General features: G+C 41.3%; 1 protein-coding gene across 3 annotated transcripts in view; it reads right to left on the reverse strand.

The window, feature by feature from the left end:
* Positions 1-1073: 1073 nt before the first annotated feature.
* The window catches only part of TRERF1 (transcriptional regulating factor 1), a 72022-nt gene continuing 48379 nt past the window's right edge, over positions 1074-24716 (reverse strand). The window contains exons 1-15 of one of the 3 annotated variants that reach the window (XM_018085305.2): positions 24600-24674; positions 19674-21316; positions 19037-19086; positions 18142-18292; positions 16975-17223; positions 13245-13614; positions 12617-12677; positions 11712-11851; positions 10902-11005; positions 9633-9708; positions 4744-4832; positions 3803-3916; positions 2946-3134; positions 2260-2468; positions 1074-1607 (exon numbers count right to left, since the gene is read on the reverse strand). In XM_018085305.2, the coding sequence (XP_017940794.1) occupies positions 1286-1607; positions 2260-2468; positions 2946-3134; positions 3803-3916; positions 4744-4832; positions 9633-9708; positions 10902-11005; positions 11712-11851; positions 12617-12677; positions 13245-13614; positions 16975-17223; positions 18142-18292; positions 19037-19086; positions 19674-21050 (3501 nt within the window). In that variant the 5' untranslated portion in view covers positions 21051-21316; positions 24600-24674 and the 3' untranslated portion in view covers positions 1074-1285. Of the gene's footprint in view, positions 1608-2259; positions 2469-2945; positions 3135-3802; positions 3917-4743; positions 4833-9632; positions 9709-10901; positions 11006-11711; positions 11852-12616; positions 12678-13244; positions 13615-16974; positions 17224-18141; positions 18293-19036; positions 19087-19673; positions 21317-24599; positions 24675-24716 lie in introns of those variants that run through there. The other 2 variants (XM_018085304.2, XM_018085306.2) reach the window with 2 other exon arrangements.

Below are 24716 nucleotides of genomic sequence, written 5' to 3' on the forward strand. Positions count from 1 at the left end.
CAATGCTAAAACCTGGAAGATCTGAAATCAGTCTTATAAAATATTTTATAAAGTTAGCAATACTCCTCTACTGTGCAAAATTCACAAGAAAATCAGTGCTGCTACCTGTGAAAGCTCTACAATCATACCCTGAAATTAAAGGTCCACTCAACCTAACTCCAATTCTTCCTCAATTCTTTTATTCTCCAAGGTACGATTCTTTTGATATCCTATTTACTCAGAGAACCAAATCTAAATTTATATAAACGCTGTCAGGTATCCACCAGGTAGATCTGAACCTAAGGGAGGAGAAATGGTAATTAAACAGCAACATCAACTCACCAATATTTGAATTTGTTGTAATGAGGACTGAAAATGGCACAAGATTAACATGTTATACCTGGAATTAATAACTAAATACATGCTGAAGGCATATACTCCATCAGTCTCTATTCCATGGGCAAGAATCCTGCACTGCTCAAGCACAGACTCCTCTAAAACCACTGAGATGGCTATTCCACAGTGTGATTTATTGTCACAGCACAGTATTTTCAGTGCAATCTGATTACCAAGGCAGTTCCTGATTCAGTGTTCCCATCAGATGATGTGAACCACAGTACAATCATTTTCTTTCTTCAGTCCTTGAATTAGGTCATTTTAAAATCAGAAGATCAAAACCTTGCTAAAATGGAAGGTCTAAAATGTCCTCTGTAAACAAGACAGAACTGAAAATGTACTGCAATTACAGATGATGCAGTCACTCCTGTAACTATTTCACAGTTAAATCAGATTTTTTTCCCCTCCATCTCCCTTAAAATGACAGCACAAAGAATGTAATCATATCTTTAAGAGAGATGACATTTAGTCTCTAGAAGATGCTGGAAATGATCCAATATAGGCAAAAAAAAATGTTTCATCAGAAGTGTGTGAAGTTTATTCTTGCAATTGGGGTAAAATGAAACTTGGAAGAGTTAAAGACTTAAAGATTCTACTGGGACCATCTGGAGGGAACTGACAGCAGAACCACAAACTTCTGTAATTAGTGGCCTTGGAAGTTATCAGCAAGAAGAGCTCAGATAAAAACACCTTATAAGAATATTTGTACCAATTATTTATTTCTTCCCCCAAAACACAATTTAATAAAAAAAAAGGGAAAAAAGCAGATTTTTTTTTTTTCGAGACCTGGATAAAAGAATTATCATTTTCAACAGGTAGTTTACAATCAGTGGGGAATAAACAAGCAGTCCAGGTTTCCTGATTGATCCATTCAGGGTGTGCTCAGTAGCTGTCTATCAAACAACTTTATTTACAACTCAGCATCATCCTGCAGTAGATCTGGATCTTCATCATCCAATAAAAGGTCAGCATCCATGACTTCGTTCTCTTCCATGACATCACCCAGATCCGGAACAACATCGTCATCAATGTCACCAACATTTTCAACATGTTTAACCAAACCCATGTGATCCAGGGGGATCAAACTATGCCCAGCTGGCCCAGTAGTTCTTGCAATAGTGGCTGCCATTTCTGCTGCCACAGCAGCTTTCTGAGCCTTCTGCCTTTGCTGTTCTTCTTGTTGTCTGTGAGTCTTCATATGAGCATTGCGGCTTTTGATTTTGAAAAATACCCTAAATTTTAAAAGAAAAAAAGAAATCAGATAAAAACGCATTGCTTTTGATGAAGTGAGCCAAAAAAGACTCAACAACCTATCAGTACATTTGCTTCCTTGTCCTGAAATAGAAGTCAGTGAAGCCTGCAATGCCATGGTGTGAATTTCAGGGACAGACTACCAGATTTATACATCCTGATGGTATCAAAATGGCCTGCTCTGACTCTGCCAGAGGTAGTTTGTAACTCCCACACTTACTTCAGTATCCATGCACAGCCTAATCCTCCCTGTATTGGTTTTACAACAATCCTGCACAGGATGGAAAAAGTGAAGGAATATCCCATGAGGATGGACAATGCACAGCACCACAGAGAAAGCTGCGCACTGTCACATCCAAGCCTGTGATGAAGCAGAAAGCTGGACTGTCAGATATACAAATTCTAGCAGATAAATGGATTCAGGAAAATAGGAGGAAATACTGCAGGGGTATCACATCGAAAATGTCATGCAAACCCATCTCTGACAGTTTTGGTAAGAGGACTTTATCATCTAGGGGGAGAACTTCTTTTGAGACCATCAGAGTGAAAGAAAGGGTTTGTTCACAGCACTATTGATCTGGAATCTAAACAGGCAAATGTGATGCAATACTGCAGACACTCATATACACTTACTTGCCACACTCCTTGCAAGGAAAAATTGTTGTTGGGTCGGTCTCACCGCTCGTTGTGCTGTGGGCAGGTGAACTCTTGATGGAGCAGTATCCGCTCTGCGTACCAGATTTCTGCTTAGTGCCTGGAATGGTGCATTGTGTTTTCGTCACCTGATTCGTACCTCCATGAATGCGAGCATGGCCATTTAGGGCTTGTCGGGAACTGAACACCTGATGGGGGGTTGTTGGGTGGAGGGAAGAAAAGAAAAACCAACAAAAAATAAACCCCAAGAATCACAAGACAACAATGGAACAGAAACTGCAGAAAGTAGGATGCTGAATGCATATCACAACAACTGTACACATCTAATATGTATGATCCCACTAAAGAAACGTAGCCATAATAAAACAAAGCAGTGAGCTATCCTATTATTTCAGTTGTGTAACGTAATTGGAGCTGTTACCGTATAGTAATTCTAACTGATGCATCATCTCGGGATTCAATTTTCTGTACAGATCCAACTGTTTATATTTGGTGAGGTCAAGAATTAAAAGCAGTCAAAATATTTGTAATATCTTTGTAATACAGAGAAATTCAGGAGATATCACTGCCCAGGAGTAGTCTAAATCCACGATCTCAAAAATCACAATTCACTAGTTCACACGCACCACCCCTCCCCCCTCCTTAAATATACCAAACAGACTCACAGCGCCACAGTTTGGCATTTTACAGATGAAGGAGGACGAAGAAAGTGGAAGACCCTGAAGAGCAGGCAGATCTATGGGTCCAACAAGAGGGATAGCGGGTGGGTCAGGAGTCTTTTGCATTTCCCTTTCTTCCTTTCTGTCTTCTTCAATCTCCTCATCTTCCTCTAACACTTCCTCTTCTCCACTTGTCTGAAAAAGACAGTGCACTTAACAAATACTAGAAATATGGTCAAAGACAGCACTGGATAGTAGAACATACACAGTTCTGAACATCAGGCTTTTTAATCAAGTCTGCTTCCCAGTTTCAGTATTTCCTCCCATCCTGAATGAACTTCTGGTCTTGCTGGAACTACCACCACTTAACGGATAAGCTATAGCACATGAAGCTTATCTGCAGTGCTCAAAACACCCTCCATCTGTATTATGGAGCTGTAGCTCCAAAGATCTACAGATGCAGTACTTTCCTGCCATTAGAAAGGCAATGTACACTGCACTTGTAGCCAAGTTACTTAATAAACAAACAAACAAAAAAATCTAACACACAAACCAACACATCTCAAGTGGTATTTGTACTAGAATGTTAGAGCAGCTTTTAGGAGCAGACATGGGCACAGGCATAATTTAAAGAGGTTTACCTGCTGGACTACAGTTAGATAATGGACTTTTATCTTGTTACAGTCCAGGAACACAGATCTTGGTGCAGCTGAGGTCACAAAATGTTTATACAGAATGTAATTTAGCATTATGGAAAAATTTTGCTTGGAAGATACCTATGTCACCTACTTCAACCTCCTCCTCAACACAGTACAAACAAAAATTATCAAGTGTTAAAGTTTCTCATATTCTTTTAGACTTACCAGGCATTCATCTCTTTTTTTCTCTAAACGTGTTCTGTGTTTCCGTCCCAAACGCAAGATTTTCTTCCAGGTATAGTAGTATTCCACACATTGTGCAACTGTCTTAGACTTAACCTGTAGTTGAGTAATACAGAAATAGTCCAATCTCAATTTTTTTCCTTTCATTTAACACTGTTTGAATATATTCCAAGAGGCTGGCTTTATTACTCAAACATTCAAATGGAGCAAAAAAAAAAAAAAGGCAGTTTGACTACAACAGGAATGCTCTTGTAGAATAGGTTTTTTTCAGAGTTTTTTTTCAGTCAAATTTGTGTTGACTTTTTCAGCTTCAGCAGATTTCTCTGGGATTCTCTAGACTCCAGCCAGAAAATGACTCAGAATATACTTTTGTAGCTCAAGTGTACAATACAACTGAGAAATCTAGGAATTAGGATTTGATTTGCATAAACCCACATGTTTTTCAACATCGGAGCTAAGAAGTAGGGTATTGTGCCCTGAGATGTATACACCTTGCCTTTTCTGCTTTGTGGCAGAACATGAAAATTAAGCCCAAACATGTTCTCTCTTTATTAACAGGTTTCAACCCTTTCTGGCACCAGGCTCCATGCCAGGGACTCGGGTACCTTGTAACAAACTGCCAGAGAACACCAAGATGATAATGGAGAATCATAATTATCCCACACGTAGAATGCCATGATTTGGACTTCAAGTGTGGAAACTTTTACATGTAATAAAAAAAGGAACAGTTTTAATTTATTTGTAACTGTTTTTTACTGGTACTTATTGCGTAGGTACGTCCAGTGAATAAACCACTCTTGTAACCACTGCTGGCTCTACGCCTGCAATAAGCTGGTCTGACACTGGAGGGAAAACAAAGAGGAACAGAACACAGCAAAAGGAAAAAAAAAACCCAACAACTGACAGAACAGAAATAACCTTACCATTTTCTGTACATATATGAAATCTTTGCTGTAGGTGGACAATGCCTCTTTGAACAGCCTCCTTTCTTGATGCGTCCATTTGTCAGAACCTTAAAAAAAAAGTTAATCCATTATAAATGATAAAAACTCACCACCTTTATGTTGATGTAGCATTTGAAACAAAAACTGGGAAGCCTCAAGCACATGCTACTGATAGCTGCTACCCAAATACAAGTATGGGTGTACTGACTCAGACCTCCAGCCCATCTAACCAGTATTCGGTCTCCAGCAGTAATCACAGATGGTTGCCTAGGAAACAGTAAGATCAGGGCAAGCAAACACAATGCCTCTCCCTAATTTTTCTTAACCTCTGACCACTTTTGGTGCAGGGGATTTCCTGAGTCTGGTGCAATGTGCTTATTTAGTAACTACCCTTGTAAGTGCTGAGCCACTCTTCCTTTCAACTGATTAAAATTCTTGCACTCAAAACATCCTTTGCTGAAGAGTTTCACAAATATGTAGACCATCTGCATGAAGACCCATCTCCTTTTTCTTTGTTTCTTGGCTCCCAGTAGCTTCACTGGATGACCCTTTGTTCTTCAGCAGGAGGATAAAATGAACCCAAACTCAACCATCATCTCCATGCTATTCAAGATTCCATGCCCTTTCTGTCACTCCCAAACCTTTGATCATTACTGGTGTCCCTCTTTGAACCTTTCCAGTACTAAAACATTCCTTATAGAGATGACAGTACCAGAAAGGCACACAAAAGTCTATATATGAGCAACCTTCCGACTTTCACAGTGGCACCATGTTCTCTATTCTCTTAATGTTTGACCTTAGCTTTTGTAAAATACAGAGCTGATGCTTTCTTAGAACTAGCATTATAATCCCAAACTGTCGTTCTAACTTGAGAAGTATCACCACAGAACTCATAATTTCCTGTGTAAAGCTTGTATTGTTTATTCCCATATATGCCACTTTACATTTGACTACACAGAAGTTCATCTATCATTTTGTTCTCCAGACAACTCTTACAAGATCCTTTTGCAGCTCTTCACTTGCATGGCTTGAGGTAAGACACTTAAAACCTCTGTGACAGGGGTCACAAGTATGTAGAGATTGTAGCAATGTGCAATATGCAAAAAGTATTTTCTGATCATTTAATGGAAGCTGTATATAAAATTTCTAAATGTTGTTATTCTGCGTTTGCTCCACCAGCCTAACTGCCCATGAAAATGTGAAATCAACATTTAAATTGAAATGAATTTATGCTTCCTCAGTATTAAACAGAAGGAACACAGGATTGCTCTGCTGCATCAAAGCAGTGTTCTGTTTGTTAAGAGTGGGCAGCATTACATATATTAAAGGAAGGATATGCAAGAAGCCATAATGTGGACGCCTCTGAAATGACTTACACTATGAGAAGATTCTACTTTAGTGTGAGAGTTTCTGAAACATCTATAACTTTTATGACAAGAAATCCCTAATATTTCTGTCAACGTTACCATTCTCCATAGAAATGCTTGCCTCTGCACTGATTTCCATTAACTTGGACTTGACACCACACATGGTATTGAACTCTACACGTTACTTATGCCTATAAAAAATATAGATTTTATTAACTACAAATGTTTTGCTTTTCAGCATCAGCTCTCAAGCTTACAAGTTCAGAGCAGGTATCTCACTGCTCCTTTATATGCTGAAAACTACAAAATTAACTTTTCTGCAGCCTGTTTTATGTAGGCTTTTCCAGCACTGGATATAAGCATGCATTAGTTATTTTCACAGAGATTTACACTTAAAGCTCTCTTAAGCATCAGAGAAAGGCACTGGCTTCAAGCCACAAGTTTAACTTATTCTATTATCATCCAAAGATCTTTCTGCTGACACACTGCCTTTCCATCTTTCCCACCCTGAACCAGTGTCATTCCCTTCTTATGCAACTTGTCAGTCGTTTGCATTTACCCTCACTTTGGACAGGGGTAAATGCACTGATTAAGTCCAGGGGGCTACTCTATTATGCCAAAACATAATTTTAAAAAGGATAACAACACCAAAGGAGGATTTTTTTCTAGTCATGCTGCTCTCCTGTCTCTACCCCACCCTCCTAAAAAAACAACACAATAAAAATAATAACACAGAATCATTTCCATGAACTAATTTTATTGGACACCTGTGGAGGATTTGGGCCTTACAGACTTTCCCCAATAGCTGTGGTATTAGCAGAGACCCTTATAAGATTATGCGGGTTAATTGGAAGTAACCTAATTAATAGAATAAATCCTGTGTAGGAAAAGAAACAGAAGAAAAGCTGTTTTTAACTCTGGTTGCTGGGAAACCACTTTTGCTCTTGTTAGCTTGAGGGAGATATAGAGAACATGCATAGAGAGAGATCTGCAATGCAGCAAAAAAGAATTTTAGGCTTCGGAATACAGATAAAATTTTAAAGCTGATCTTTATGTTTAGACATTTATTCTGTATTTTCTTTTACCCGCCATATTGTTTCTGCACTGATTAATCGGTAATAAATATCTTCTACTAATCTGTGCACTTTGGACCCAACTTGTGGGTTTCAAGGGGGCTACACATACACATACACCTAGCCCACTGACAGTGGAGTCAAATCCACTACATCCAGCATACACTGGGTCTGATCCACACCCTACTGCAGTACCTACAAAAAGCTTTCAGACTGCTTGAAGTAGCTTATTTCAGAGACCATCTCTCCTGCAGTTCTCACTGCAGAACTTCAGACCTGAGAAATTCCACTGCTCAGATGAGAACAATGCAAGTGTTTGCAGCAGTGATTAGATACACGTTCCCTGTCTTCCCTAAAACACCATCCTGACAGATGGCCAAGTGTTAGGACAGAGAGATTAGGGTGTTCGTCCAAGCAGCCCTGGGTCAGCATAACCAGCTCTCTAGGCACACAACACAAAATCCTCAAGTTTTACAGCTTGCTTCCCTCACAAGCCAACAGGTTTCCAAGGTGAGCTATTTGTTTGTACCCTCATTTGAGGGCAATGCTAAGGATGAGTTCGGATATTTATTGTTTGTGGTATCAGTAATTCTCATGAGTTAGTGCCATGCTCTGTCTCAGTATATTCCAACTTTAAATGTGGGAGGCCCAAGAGCTGTGATTTCCACAAGTCAACCCAAACAAATACCACTTGAAGTTATATTAAAGCTATTCATGCACTAGATTGTCAGAAATTCCCAAATGCCTCGAGTGGCTGATTACAACCCCCAAATAAACTGTTATTCAAGAGCTGCTGCATGGTGCTTGAGTGATGCTGTCATATAATATAAGTTGCAATCACACGCAAGAGCATTAGAAAATAATGCTTTGACTTGTTATTTTATGGTTCTTAAATCCAGATTGGTGATATTTTGTTTCATGCTGTGATAAGTACAATCAAACTTTCTTTCCTGCTTAAGAAATGGTGATATGCTGGTATCCACAGGTCTCAGTGCTAGTTAACAAGCATTAGCGTCATCTTACATTAAAGATTAAAAAAACAGTCTCTCCTAGCTCCTCCCTGAATCCCAGTGAAACACTTTCTGAAACTACTGTGAAGTTGTTTCAGTAAAGACTGTTGGTCCTCTGCCACACAGGCAGAAATTTCTTATCTGCTTTGCTAATTAGATTGTTCACTGAGGAGGACGTTGCTGGGATATTTCCTCATTTTCTGCTCTCATGCCTTGAACTGTCTCACACGTATGATTTAGCATCATCTCTTCAGACAAGAGACCCTGGTCAAAGTTCCTGGCTGATGTTCTCCTCCATCCACCCACATGCCCACCCTTTTGACTGCAACAGAGTTGTTATCAAAGGCACTGGGCATCTCCCTCAAACAAAACTCTAAACCTGATGTTCGCATTTATTCGTTATCATTATGAGCTGCCATCAAATGTGCTTTTGTTCTTGTTCTCAGGCCAAGGGGTTAAGGATTTGCTTTACAAAAGATCTCCTGTTACTTGTGAGCCTTTCCAGTGGGCTGCTACAGCCAGGAAGTAGCTTGCTTCTATGATTATGTCACACGATGACTGTAACTGGAAATCACTACATGAGCTTGGACACTGTGATTGACTGACCACCAGAAGACAAACCAGAAGGTTTGTTTCCCATTGAGCCTAAACTGGAGATGAAGTCTTAACTGTCTTACGTAAAACCCTATTCTGTGTCTAAGCAGTTGTTAGTCACTACAAAGCATTAAGGACTAAAAGAGAGGGCTACAGAGGAGAGACATTTGCCATCTATGTTCAGGTGACATGACTTAAGCCCCATGGCTTAACATCACATCGTGTACTTCACGGAGGGCACTTCTGCTTCATCATCCCAATATACTTCTTGCTACATCTGCGAAAGAAGTCACCAACCCAGACTTATTTTGATTAGACCCACACAAAGAGAGGCTCTGTAAGAAGCACTTAGTAGTAGGAGTTACACCACTGCCTCTTCAGAAGGATGCTCATGATCATCGTATTCTTTGATAGTGCACCATCACCTCAGAGAAGGCAGGCAGATGATGGAAGATGTTTATATACCAGACAATTAAGACCTTACTGATAGTAAATTATAAATTACAAATAGCAGCAGTTTTAAAAGGAGATCACATTTCAGTTTAAGAGAAAAAGAATCACTTGAGGCAGTTTTAAATCCATAGAACTTTACACAGCAACATGGATGCAAATTTTCCGTATATTTTCAGTCACGTAAAAAACTGCTAAACTTGTGACAAAAGGCTCTGGAAATACCCCTCGACACTGTCCACATCACCTCTCCATTAGATGCTGCCATCCCTGCAGCAGACAGCAGAGAGTGCAGTGTGATCCCATGCTCCAGCCTGGCATGCCAGGCTTGGACTCTGTATACCAGCAGACAGAGAGATCACAAGGAAACCTACCGGCATAGTGGTAATTTGCCAAAGGATGACACTTCAATCTCACTGGCTTTTGCAACAGCAGCTTTTCAAGAGCAACCTAAATGAAAAAGCAGGGAAAAACAGAATTAGCAAATGCAATCGGCTGCTGCATAAAACTGCATTTAGAAGACTATTTCGTACAAGGATACGAATTAATTTTCTCTCTTTTCTGTCATACAAAATCACATCAAATTACTCACAGCCCATTAACACTGTACCTCACAAAAGAGCACCTAATGTGCACCTGCCTTGCCTTAATTAGCAGAAAACTGGCTATTACTTAGCAACTTCCAGCTCTTCCCTGCCTTCTGCTTGCCACATACAAACAGTTCATTGTGTTTGACTTGATAGTGTTAATTGACACTAATATTTAATGGTTGGTTCGACAGCATTAATATAGCATGAAGTCTTTTAGAATACCTGTTTAGGTCAACATCTGTCGGGAATGACAGCAAGTATAGCTAATCCTCCTTCAGAGCAGAGAAATAGATGATTTGTGGATCCCTAAAATTTTTCCCCTGACAATTCAGACTCCCTGTAAAGCAAATTCCACATCCTGACAGTAAGTTCAGTCACCTGACTCAGACCGCTCAGATACAGCTAACAGAGCCTAAGGAAATTGGGACACAAGCTAAAACCCACTGTATTGGACAATACTGTGAGATCATTCCAGCCCTGTGTTCTGTTGCATTTTGTTTTAAATTGGTTTTCCAGGAACTGGTGCAAGGGCCTTGTCTTTCTCAACGTTGGGGAAAATGGATGTTTTGCCCTAGTTAATAACATTCCCATCACTAAACTAATGCAAATATTTGAAATGCATTATTTATATAAGAACTGTGTGCAATTACCTCACAGTTCTGAACAAATAAGTAGATGTGACTGCTGCTACAAAAAAAGGTTTTTTTAAGGGCTAGAGGAGGACTAAGCTCTCTGTAACCAAGTATAAAGCCTGTGAAATATCAGGGCTGGAGCAAGCACTGGGAGACATTCAAAGCTCCAAGGCTATAAACTAAGTAATCTTATCTATATGAAATATACAGTAAACCTTCAGAGAGGCACTGCTTTGAAATTTAAATTTATTAGAGAATAAAGTGAAAAGTCATTCCCCAAAAATGTTACAGGATGTTTAAAGCATCACTGCAAATCAATCAGAAATCTTTTTTATACAACCATATCTAAATCCATTTAATAAAGCATGCTAATTTATCTGCAGAAGAGGATCATATCTCCCCTTTCAGCTTCTTATCTTACCATAATATCTCCTTTCGCTTCAAAGAGAGAGTGCAAAGCGTATTCTGAGTTAGTTCCTCCACCAGGTAACACACTGGAACAGCTCATATTTAAAAGGTCTTCCACTGTCAGAAATAAGTCAACATTTTACTGCTGATACAGTAGCCTGTCAGTCAAACATCCAGAGCCAAAGATTCTGTAATGCTACTCAAAGACCACATAGTTCAGGGCAGCAGCTTCTTCCATACTCTCTCTCCTGAGCATCTCATCTCCTTTTTTTAGGATAACTCACTGAGGAGAGGATGTGCAGAGCGCATCCTTGGGACAGGACAAGCTACTACAGAGCCAGAGATCTACCTGTGAGGCAGTGACTTGCACATGCCAGTGATGTTGTTGTGCCAAGAAGGCCCAGCCAGGGTAGAGAAACAAATGAACTGTGCTGGAAGCAGGAAAGAACTCTGTTCAGGACAGATAGAATCCACCAACCCTGTCACATTTCCTCTCAGCTATGGTCACAAGACAGGCCCAGGGGCCATCAGCTGCTTCTGATCTGTGACCTCTGCCCTTACAAGAGAGTTCAGTACCCAACTTCCCAGAACAATCCTTCCCGTCTTGGCTGCCAAAAAGCAGTTCATTCAGACTTCACTTTAAATGCCATTATATAATGCTATTACTCTGAATCTGTAACATGTAGTTCTGGTCTTCCTCTGCATTCTCAGCAATTAATATTCTCCTGAACGTTTTGTACAGTACGCACATGAGAAATCAATGTGTATTTCTTCAACAGGCACAGGCTGACATAGGAACTTCTAAAACAGCAAATCATCGTACCTCTTTGTTGGAAGACTTTGTTCTCCAGTTCTGGCCATGGTTTCCAAACCAAAGTAGCCTTGTGCACGTCTTTCTCCATTAGCAATCTGTCCTGCAGCTCAGGAATATCAGCCTGGAACCTGGACCCGATATTGATTCGCCTGTAAAGATGAATAAATACGTAAGTATTCAACTACACGAGGTGCAGAAAAAACAGAATTCACATTAGTGTTCACTTTATTTCCAACAAAACTTTTATTGCACTCAAGTGGCAGGAAATTGTGTCAGATTGCTTTACGCAATGCTCTACTCCCAGTGGGGTAAGTATTTTGAATACTAGAGAGAACTGATCTCTTGGGGGAAAACAAAAATTTCAATATGCAATTTAAACTATACTGAGACATCACACCTTAGGGACAACCCAAGCTATCTTATATGCATGACTAGCAAAGAGGCTAGATGTCAGAAACAGCAAATTTCTGTTCCATAAAGATTGGTACTCTTCAGCAGAGAGCAGAAAGAGCCATTACTGCTGAGGGACAATCCTGTTTGCATTTGCCTGGGGAACCTACCAGGTAACACCTTTCTAAAGCTCCACCGTAGATATAAAGATATATGTTAAAAACCTAAAGTACTGCATCAGCACATTTTCCTCACAGCCCTCTTCCCAGCCATCACTGTTGTTTCACTTTCAGTGGCTGCCACCAAGCCTCTCCTAGCATTTTTGAGCCATGACACCTCAATCTCCTACAGTCGCTTTGCTCCAAACGTCCTCAGCCGCCATCCACAGGGAACTTCAATGAGTCTAGCTCAACATGATTTCAGGCAGTTGAATGCTACCTGCCCAGTTCAAAACACTTCAGGCCACATGCTCTAGGCTGGAGATAGTCTATAAAAGCAGTGACAAAAAAAATTGTTTTTCTTACGGTTCAACGGTCTGTTCTCCAGGCCCAGGCGTCACTGGAATGACACTTCCATCAATACTATCTGAAACAGAGATTGGAGTTTGAGTATTGCTGTGTTGCTGTTGGTGCACCACCTCTAGGGCTGCACTGACACCTCCCTATTAACATCAACATTACTCCAGTCTACGATGCAAAAATGACCCTTTATTGATATTTAGACAGAAACAGTCTAAATTGTTACAGGTAACAGAAATGTCCAAACTCGCAGAGGTTTCTACTGCTCTGATCATGGGTGATTAGACACCTTTTCTTGTGAAGCACTGAATAAATACTTAAAGTGAACCCCCTATCTCAAACCAAATCTTTTTCCTCCACTTCAGAATGCCCAGATGCAATGAGAGGCATGGTGGTCCTTTCTCGAGGCAGACCACATGGAAAGATCATAGCCTTACTCGCTGATTAGGCTCCTCTATTCATTTTATGCCTCAACACTGCCTCTGCAAAATCCAAGGCAAAACTGGACTTTTCCTGTGACTTAGCAGAAGTGGCCATGCATGTGAGCACACATAAAAATCATCGATGTGATAACACAGGAAGACAGGACAGTGGCATTTCCTTTGTACTGCTGCTCTGTAAAAGTAATACTTACTAGACCGACACAGGAGCACCCGTGGAGTAGGTGTCAGGGGAGTAAGTGGCAGCTGAGTATGTGAGGTGCTATGAGATGAAGTGATAACACTGCTGAAGAGACCAGACCCTTGCCGAACCGGACTAAGCATCGGTGGCGGAGTGTAGGGGGGGAGCTCATGTGTCCGGTCTAGCAGATGATCTCCCAGAACACGGGGAGAGCGAAGCTGACTCTGGTACAGAGTGGCACCGGAGTGGGACATGCTGAGGTTGAAAGAAGGAGGAGGTATGAAGAGAGGTTCCGGTCTGTGCCGATACTTCTTCTTATCTTGCAATGGTTTGAAGTTTTCTTCCAATTTTACAGCACTTGGATGAGGTTTTTTGCTAGTTTCCTAAATGAAAACATGTAAAACCTTAGTATTCAGGCATGCTTAAACATAGTTTGCACACAATCTCCTACAGGTTTGGGCAATGGCCACAGAAAAGCTGTAACCAGCATGCAGTTATTCAGGTACCACCATAATAACCCTGGCCAATACAGTATCTGGTGCTACACAGAAACCTCAGGCGAGTGAGAAAAAACAGGATAAATTAACCTCCACCTCTGTCAGCCAGTCCTCTGGGTCAAGGCAGGGCTGGGCCACAGGGACAGACATAGAAAGGCTGCTGTCAGCTTTTGAAAGTGCTGGGAACGGCTCTCCCAGACCACGAGTCACCCCTGCCCTTCTTCAACTCTACCCAGGCACCCTGGGCACTTCTATTTGCACTGAGCACACACACAGGCTGTTGGGAGATACTTCATGTGAGTCACTGTTTATTAGAAACTTTATATGAGAGCTTTATCAATGCATGCATTTAGTTTGACCAGGAAGGACACATGAGCTCAGTGAAATTACTGCAGTACTCAGCAGCAGAAAAGGAAGAAAAATGTAATAAATTCAAATTCTTTGCCTCTTATCACTACATTCCCATCGGCTTGATTACAGTCCAGCTGCAACAAATCTTGAACTTAACTCTCTCCTTTTTCCTTGGAGAAAAAAGACCATTTGGGAAATTCACACACTGTAACATGTGCGGACTTCTAGAATTTGAATGTTAAAAATCATTTAATAACATTTAGAGTACACAGAAGCAGAAGGCACAGAATCTGTGCGAACCTGGAATCTGGATTTCTGTGGGGTGGGGATGAGGTGGGAAGAAAGAGGTTCTCAATTTGTGCTTTAAGAACATGGTATATGAACACAGAATTAAATGTACTGCTTTTAGGTGTTCAGATTGTAAGTCATCTTTAGGATAAATCTGGGAAGTAGAATAAAATTTTTGACTGATGGGGTTACTCCATAATGTCTGCATCATCTGGTAAATTCTACTACTACATGAAGCAAATTACTGCAGTGTATGTTTAAACAACATACATCTTTACACCATGGGTGGTTCTTGTGAATCACATTCACCCAATAAAAATCATGTTAAACAAGCATTAGCACTGTCACCCTTTATCCCTAAATTTAATAAGTTCCAGCTTGAGGAAATGTTTTTGATTACAGAGGTCCTGTCCTCTCTGTTAGATCATGGCTGTATCCTATCCAACAGCTGTTGACATTTTTTCCCTGTGAAAAAAAAATTAACTTTTGGAAGAGTTTTGCTTTTGCATGGAAGAAAATGCAGCCTTACAGAGGATTTTTTTGATAATGGACAGTGAAAATTACCTGAAAGGATAGATACAGTCCATCAGGATGGTGAACATTTAGTGTTCAAAAAGGAGAAAGGAATAAAAATCCAAACAACCCAAAACCTAATAAAAATACCCAGAGGGTCAGATCTAAGTCTTTGATTAAGGGCTCATTTGGTACTCCTTTCTCACTAGTGTAAAGCAAACCAGCCAACCAAGACAACATCTGAGAAGTCCTAAATACCTCCACCACCTCCACAGCTTCACCTACAGTATACCTTAACTGCCGTGGGGCTATGCCAACTACTGCTTTCAAAAAAGATCACACTGAATAGGAAAGGAGATAGTGGTGTCCATGGGCTCTTGATTAAGAATCACCCTGATACTTTTCTGAAGCTTGAGGAACTGACTCCTATTATCCAAGACAGAATGCATCCTTGTGGGCCCTGCTGCCGCACCTTGACAGATCCACTCTGGGCAGACCCCTGATGGACCTCCTTTAACCGCTGGCTTCAGCTCATCATCCTATTGCCTTGCTGAATGTTTAGTTACTTTCTGCTGTTTGATTCCATCAGCTTTGTGGGAGCTTTTCTGGACAGCTCAAAGCACGGTATAAATAAATGCAACACAGCTTCAGTTCTTTGGTATTAGGAAAAAAACCCTCTCCAATGGTACAAAATCTTTTTAAAGAAGAAGAGGGAAACTGTAGATCTTTTGATCATTCAATGTTTCCAATGCTACTGCTTATATAAAAGATAGGGTCCAGAGAAGAAACTGCATGCATTTCGTTTGCTTGGGCAATAACAAAGACCACAAGCATCATTTTGAGGGAACGAATGCGCATTTAGCCAAACACTGGCAGATTTAATCAGTCACTTTACATACACTGCAGAAATACACAAGCCCAAGCCACCTACTCTGATGTCTCTAGAGAAGATCTCCCACTCAGAGCTCAAGGATTCAGAAAAGACTGTCCCTATTCTTTAGAGGAACTAGAAATAGAAATGAAAAATTGTACTGCTGAGTTACTAAGTATTGTGAAATGTTGGCTTTCCCAGTAAAGTGGAAGTTTGTGTGTAAAACCTCTGCTTGAAAGGACGAGAGAAAAGATTTCATATACATTTAAAATTAGTGTGAATGTCTGAGTGAAGGGTTGGGGGGGTGATAAATACATGGAATATTTTAAGGAGTCCCCTATGATGGTATATGCTGTCCCCTTGTTTGGCCATCAGCCTCTCATGGAGCAGGAAAAGAAAAAAAATCACAAGAGTATTTCTCTGCATTGTACAGATAATACCATACAGTGCTTATACTCCCCAGTAATCCCTTATCATGTCTGCCAACATGGATTTGAAGGAACAAGCAGAATCTGTTCCTACACTGGAATATGAAATAAATACTGCTTGCTCCAGGACTCTTTCAGGAAAACAATAAAGAGCATTTTCACATCTCATTCAAGTACTCATCAATTCCTTGTGCTGCCTGACAATTTCAGTTTTACGAGCGAAATGAAAGCACTAAGCATAGCTATTTTTTCTGTATCAGAACTCTCAGTGATTAACCCTTCAAGCTGATGCATGCAGAGGGAAAGGGAAAAACTACTTCACTGCAAAACTCCAAGTCGACAAGCTTCATATTGGCTTGGAGCACCCATTCTAAGCACTGCACTATCTTCAGCTGAAATGAGCAGCACATATATCTGACTTTAAAGAACAGGAAGAAATAAAACTGCCGAATTTAAGCAATAACATAACAGTGAAGCAGCCTGAAAAGGAAAAAAACAAAACCAGTAAAAAGATAGTAAATCCCTTTGTTCTAGTGGGATAAAATAATATTACATTCTGATTTCAAATTACTTATTTTCAACTGAGACCTTGATTCCTCAGCAAAGGGAAAATAAGTATTTCCAAATCATGGAGGAAGACATGCCGTGATGCTACAAGACTTTTTTTTGTTTATTAGGAATCATAAAGAGTCCAGAAAATATTTTAAAACACAGATGTTTTAGAAAATAGCGGCACTATAAGCAAAGGGATTTAACAAGCACAGGACAGTTAGTGGCAAGAAACACAGCACTCACAGAGGATGAGCAGGGGTTGGCCACTTTTGGACTGCATGGTGGAGAGTAAGTCATCTTCACGAGAACGGGCATCTCGTCATCTGACACAGAGTTGGCAGGCTTGTCTGTGACTGTGGCAGCGCTGGCAGAGGGCTGCGTGCTGGGCTCAGGTGACAGAAGCTTTACAGGGACAGACACTGGCATGACGATGGGCGCGAGGCTATCCACCTCTTTAGGCAGCGGCTGCTGTGGTGGTTTCTCTCCTTCATCCTGTACAGACAATTAAAGGCTTTCAGCCCGAGTGAGGGAGCGCTGCTTCTGGATCGATACACTACACAATGTATGCACCGTGGCTGGAAAGAAGTGGCCAGGGTTACAAAACACACACCAGCATTCCTTCCTGGGACTCTTTATTTGCCTTCAATGATGTTGGCGGATTACTTATGATTCCTGCATAGGAGTCAGCCTTGGTGACAAATAATCACCTGAAACACCCTTACAAGATAACTTGCACGAGGGCAGATAAACACATCTCTTTATATCACTACAAACAGAGAATTCTCCACTACTCACCTAAAAACAAAGACACAAACTGTAACTTTGGTAGCTTTTTACCTTCCTATGGTGTTCCTTTTTAGGACAGAATTTCTAAAATATCGGGATAGAGAACGACCAACTGACTGTTATGCAGAACAACTCAAACACGTTTTTGGTTTGGCATTTTTTGATACCTATAGAACTAAAACACTTCGGAAGAAAGCTATCAAAGATTCAAAAATTCTGCTCCTTCAGTTAAAGCCTGGGAAGGCTTCCAATAAATATCCCTTAGTCATCCAAGTAGTTCAAATAAAAATAAGGAAGACTTGATGTTCCTGGTATGTCTAATATAATAAACAAACATGCAGGGGAAAAAAATTAGACACTCCTGACATGACTTTGTAGGGTGTTTCTGTAATGTGCAGAAAAAAGAGAAGGACAAACACTGATTTATCCTCCCCCACTGCCTCTGACTTTAAAACAAGACTTCTGGCCTATAACCTAACAGAATTATGTGCATTTCTACTTACACAGGGTATGACATAACAAAACAGCGCTGAGAAGAACAAGTTTTGACAGTAAAGCAAAGCATGGCAAAGCAAGCAAACACAAAAAGAGAGTGCCAAATACTGAAGTAAAATGGACCGATACCTGTTTGAAGTTAGGAGATGCTCTTACTCCTCCATGTGACCTCATGTGACCATTTAGAGCAGGCAAACTCTTAAACTCCTTCAAGCATATTGAACACATTAGCTTGTTCTTCGCATCAGCTCTCTCAGGAAGTGTTTCTCTGTTCTGGCCACTATATTTGTTTTCATTTTTTTAAGCATGGAGCAGAAGAAAAAACATTAATTTGGTATGTTTCCTTTGTTGCAGAGGAAGCTTTTTTAGTCAAGGAACTAAATGAAATTTTACAGCTAGATGGTTATGAAGTCATAGTTAAGCATGTGGTGACTGCCATGGAATACATGGCCAATAACCTAGATGAGCTGCTCCCAAGATGGGGAGAAGGGAAGTTTTGAGTAGGATGTGCTCATCAAAATGTGCGTCTCAATATGGAAAAGTCTGAGAACCCATGAGATCTATCATGACAGGCCTACGTTTTCCCCCCTCATGACACCAATTAACAAGTACTTGGACACAATGCCTCTAACTTATGGTAGACAACCATGTTCGTTGTCAACCTCAACCTTCAGAGATGAGACCTTAAGAAAAAATAGAAGATCTCTGCTGCCAAAGTTACAAATCCAAACCACACACCATTCCTTCACTTATAAATGCAACAGAGAGCAAACTGCTCCCCTGCTTTGGGGGTTTTTTTAGTTTCCTTCCCATACCCCCTTTTTTTTTTATTTATTTGATTTTATTGTGGAAGGGGGATGCTGGAAATCACACAAACTTAAAATCACAAAACACAAAACTAAGGATGTTTCTAGGAGAGCAACAATTATTACCTACCCAGACTGCATTCTTTTCCCTCTAAACTGCAGAACTTTGCATTTCTCATATTTAAATTAAAAAGACCAAAAAAAAATTTTAAAAATACCTTTGTTCTGGGGATAGCTGCTGCAGTCTGCCTTCTGACAGTTGCACCTGCTATCAAAGGAGGAGAAAGGAAAATAAGGGGAAAAGGAGAAAATAATTTTTCAGGAAATATTAATGCATAAATGAAGATCCTTACAGCACTAAGTTTGCATTTTGTGTATGATTTTACCGATATTAAAAGCCTCTGAGAGCCTGACATCAAATCAGTGCCCCTGTGAGCATAGCTAGTGTAAGTTTTCTTCCATTCACCTATTGTTGAAGCCTTTGTTCTGACCCAGAAGCACTACTTTTGGAAACAGGGAGTTTACTAACTGCTCCTGAACAACTGAGCCTGCAGGTGTTGAAAAAAATCAGCAAGAACGCTTTGTTGTCACTGGGTCCCTCCTCCCCAGAAACCGAGGCAGACCTTCCCAAAGCCTCTCAGAGGGAAAGCAGCAGTGCCACAGCAGTAGTTCTGTGCTGCTGCCAGCCTGGCCCAGAGCCAGCCCAGAGAGGTAGACAGAAGCCTGTTAATGCAATTTCCCAAAACATCCCAGAGATGCCCAACCTTCTAACTCTCCTCAGGCCATATGGTTTCCACACCTTGCTACTCTTCTGCAAACAAGTTTGGCTGAGCATGGATCTGAAATACTACTTACCTGAGGCCATGTGGTGCTGGGAGAGTCTTGCTGAGAGCTTTTGTTGTTCAGATGAACTCCCAAGGGTGGCAAAAGTGTTCGATGAGGGATGGCATTACCTACAGAATTTACCTCCTGCCGTGCAGGATCCTCCGTGGTCTCTGGTGGAGTGAGGCCAACGTGGGAGTTCAGAGGTGGCACTCTGCTCTTGCTCTGGTATTGCTTCTGCTGATCTTGCTGCTGCTGCTGCTGCAGTAAACTCTGTGGGTACAAGTGCCTGTACTGTTCATGGGGATCTTGGAAGCAATACTGAGGCACTGCTCCCAACTGGATAAGCTGCACAGGATGACTAGGATCCTGAGAGTACTGGTGTGGTTCATGCATAGTCTTTGGATCAGGTTCTCTGTGATATGGAGGAAGTGGCAATTGCATCTGCTGCTGCTGTTGCTGTAACTGCTGCATGACAGGCTGTGTTTGGTAATACTGAGCGATTTGCACTGGACACTGCCGCTGCTGCCGAGCTGGCTGCTGCTGCTGGATCTCCTGGATCGAGAGCCGCTGGTGTCCCTGCTGTGGCTGAGCATAGTACTGAGGCTGCTGCAAGTGCTGCATCTGCTGTGGTAAGAGCTGCTGGGACTGCATTTGTGGAACGTGCGTCTGTCCCTGCTGAAATGCAGAATGCATCTGCATTTGTGATAGGTGCTGCTGGTAGTCGTAGTACAACTGTTGGTGCTGCATGACTTGCATTTGTTGCTTTTGCTGTGTGCTTGCAAAATTCTGTTGCGTTTGCTGTGGCACTGGTTGATATCTTTGTACAGTGGAAGTTACAGGCTGCTGCTCAACCGCTGGCTTCTGGGACAGCAGCTGCCTGAGTGCACTGTCACCAGAATTATCCACCATCGAAGACTCGGTGTGCAAAACCTGAGCCATGTTGTTGACTTGAATTCTAAGATTTTGGTTAGCAAATACTTGCGTAAAGGAGTCCAATTTATGCAGGACCCCACTGGTAATTTTTTGCGATCGATTTTCACTGGGTTGAGAGTAAGAATATTGGTATCCATCATGGGAGTCCCCCTGCCCGAGGGGGCTCCAGACTGCGCTTTGATTATTCAAATTGTTCCTTGCTGGGACATGGTTTCCTGAGCCAGAATGTGTCCAGCTGGTTTGTCTAGATGTATGCATTGAACCAAGGCTTTTTGAACCTACAGGCAAAGCTATACTGTCCCGTGAATCTTGGGGAAACTGAGGGGAGAGGGGGGATGCCTGGGGAGCATCCATAACAGACGTCCCATAGCTATGATTTAGAGATGGAAGGGAGTTCATTTGGTGTTGTTCGTAGTACAAGTTCTCATTGTTGTTGGCAGTATGGTTAGTTTTATACAATTGCTGGTCCCCCATTTTTGGTCACTTCTGTTCCAAACTTACAGGCACGCAAACCATGGAAATCTCTATGAACCCTGAGATAGCTGAGTGAGGGGAAGGGAGGGAGGGGAGAAGAAGCTAGAATTACTTATAATTCAGCATGTCCATGTGCATCACAAGGACTAAAATCTCCTCCAGTCTGTCAGTAATTCCAACCTCAGACTCGACGTTGCTTCACATCTTCAATAAGCGGACCACAGCACAAATCCTACACAGATCAGTAAGTTCAGTGTGCCAAGCACCTGTGGAGTAAGTGAAAGACAAGGTAAATGCTGACTCTGTGCATAAACTGTTATTATTATTGCCTCAGAGGAAACTCTAAAATCTTCTAATTTGAAATCCATAATCAGATGCAAAATTGTAACAGCTGGGCTATTTCAGAGCAGTTAGACTACTTCATCTCATCCCGTTATCCGGCCTCTTCTCTAGTGCTCCAATAAAATCATTCTGCCAAACCAATAAAAGCTTATTCTTCAAAACTGTCTTTTCCCCTAAATTATATGAACATTCAAGCATTGTAAGCTTGCTACATCCTGCACCCTCATGACTAATTTTAGTCAGACAGTTGACTATCAAGCCAAGTCACAGACTCACAGAATGGTTGGGATTGGAAGGGACCTCTGTAGATCACTGGTTCAATGCCCTGCTAAAGCAGGTTCACCTGTGCGTATCTCCAGAGGAGGAGACTCCACAACCTCTCTGTGTGGCCTTTTACAGTGCTCTGACACCCTCCAAGTAAAGATGGACGTATTATAACTAAGATGGAATTTCCCGTGTTTCCGTTTGTGCCCGCTGTCCCTTGTCGCTGGCCACCACTGAAAAGAGTCTGGTTCCATCCTCTTGACACCGGCCCTTAAGAAATTTGTATGCATTGATAAGATCCCCTCTCTGTTTTCTCCAGGCTAAACAGACTGGAGCTAAACAGCCTCTTCTCATAAGAGATGCTCCAATCCCCTAATCATCTTCATAACCTTCTGCTGAACCCTCTCCAGCGGTCATCGTTTTTGAACTGAAGAGCCCAGATCTGCACACAGCACTTCATTTGAGACCTCACTAGGGCTGAGTAGAGGGGCAGAATCACCTCCCTTGACCTGCTGTCAATGCTCTTCCTAACACCCCCCAGAATACCATTGGCCTTCTTGTCCACAGGGGCACACTGCTGCCTTAGGGACAGCTTGTTGTCCACCAGGACCCCCCAGGTCCTTCTCCACAGAGCTGCTTTCCATCAGGCTGGCCCCCAGCTGGTACCAGTACATAGGGTTATTCCTCCCCAGGTGCAGAACCTTGCCTTCACTGAACTTCATTAAGGTCCTCTCCACCCAACTCTCTAGCCTGTCCAAGTCCTGCTGAATGGCAGCACAGGCTTCTGGCATATCAGACACTCCTCCCATTTTTGTATCATCATGTACATTCTGTCCATTCATCCAGGTCACTGATGAGCAAGCTGAACAAGACTGGACCTGGTACTGACACCTGGGGAACACCACTAGCAATAGGCCTCCAACCAGACTGCATCACTGACCACAGCTCTGGGATCAGCCATTCAGCCAGTCCTCTTTCTACCTCACTGTCCAAGCTTGCCTATGAGGATGTTATGAGAGACAGTGTCAAAAGCCTTGCTGAAGTCTGGGTAGGCAACGTCCACTGCTCTCCCCTCATCCATCCACAGCCAGACATTCCATCATAGGAGGCTATCAGACTGGTCAAGTGGTATTTCCCCTTGGTGAATCCATGTTGACTATTAGTAATAACAGTAATAATATAATTAATAGTAATAATAACGATAATCTTCTTTTCCTCCAAATCCCTAGAGGTGACATCCAGGATAAGCTGTTTCATCATCTGTGCAGGGATAGATAGAGGTGAGGCTGACTGGCCTGTAGTATATATGCTAAGACCAAACCAGTCAATGGAAATCTTTTCACTCCCCTTACACTGGGAGTGCTGAACTCCCAGCTTCTGTTCTACCCTCTCACATGCAACCTTTTATAATTTTTACTGTATAAACTGTAACTCAAAGTAACATTTTACAGATGTCTGTTTTCAATAAATAAAAAATACATAAGCACATTATAGGGTTGTTTGACTATTCCACAATATGATGCAATCACTGTGTCTACAACTGCACATATGCACAGAAGTACAATACACTTATGCACTCATAAATACATTTTAACATAAAAGCTGATTCTGAAGTTTAACAAGAGCATAAAAATATTAGACCAAAACCTTAACTCTGCCTCCCTCACATCTGATTTTCTAAATGTAATGCTCTCCACCAAAGACTCCTGCATACTGACGTCCTTACCTTTTTAAACTTAGGAGAATCCACAATTTAGATGGATAAATGTGAAGTCACTGATGGAGAAAATTTTAACCATTGCCAGATGCATATTAAGGAGAGTTTGTGCTAGCAACAGCAAATAAGGGTAATGCATAGCTGTAGGCAGAGAAAAACCTTTTCCGTTCCAGCATAATGTATGACAGAAAACCATAGCTCCCAATGAAGAGGGCTTGCAATGTGTACAGTTTGTGTAAACCATCTGCAACCATTAGTATGTAACATTTTCACGAGACAAATAATAGCTGAGATTAACTGCACATTTATTTCCCCTTTCCAGAAATATACATTGCTTCACAGTTTCTCTGAACACACTCCCTTCCAGATTTTTATAGATGAACAATTAAAGAAGATAGGAGTCAACAATGAATAGTCAGGCTGCCAACAGGATTTTTCATCCACAACACAACTTCAAAGACTTCCTATTAAAAATTATGAAGGGCAACTAAACAAACCTTCCACAAAACATTAAAAAGGCATAAAAATAAACACTGTGTGATATTTCATACTGAAAGGCCATCAACGTTTAGAGGAAGAGGGGGAACATGCAACTCATGCCTGCCAAGTTAAGAAAGCTCAATTGAGATGGTCTGAACACATCTTCTCATAAAAACTGGATCTCTAGGTAGTAGACCTTTTGTATAGGAGCTATGTCCTATTTTACCTCTTAACAGATCTGTAATTTACACCAAGTTCCTTGGTTTTGACCCTTCTTGAAGTTTGAAGTTACAAATATTAGTCAAAGGACAAGAAATAACAGTGATACAAACCAGTGAGGGAGAACAAATATCTCCAGGAGACAATTAAAAGACCACAAGAATTCCAAGAGTAAGGACAGTAAGAGACTTATTCTTAAGGGAGCAAACAACAAGATTTTGTTACAAAAATTAATCAAGTGGCCAACCAGACCCCTGGCTTGTTCTCTTCCCACAGGCAGGAGCGTCATGATGGCAGATGCTACCAACTGTACCAGCAGCCACAGGCAGTGTTGTAGTCACCACAGAAAATGCCATCCCTTGGGTACCCACCAAATTCCACTTACTGCACCCTTTCACCTGGGGGTTACCTGTCACAGTTCTTAGGATACTGGAAAGCAGTCAAGAAGTTTTATAACCTATTCATTAGCACAAACACCACCTCTCTTCCCCTCTCTCAGAATCAAAAAAGAAAAAAAAAATGCTCACAGAAATTTCCTCTCCAGCAGCTCTAGCATCCTCAACTCAACTCTGGTTTGGGAGTGGATTACAGTTATACATCACAGTTATACAGAAACATTTGTAAAAATCTGAAAAATAATATGG

Source organism: Manacus vitellinus, unplaced genomic scaffold (assembly GCF_001715985.3).
Source record: "Manacus vitellinus isolate BGI_N305 unplaced genomic scaffold, ASM171598v3 scaffold_8_pilon, whole genome shotgun sequence".
NCBI lineage: Eukaryota > Metazoa > Chordata > Aves > Passeriformes > Pipridae > Manacus > Manacus vitellinus.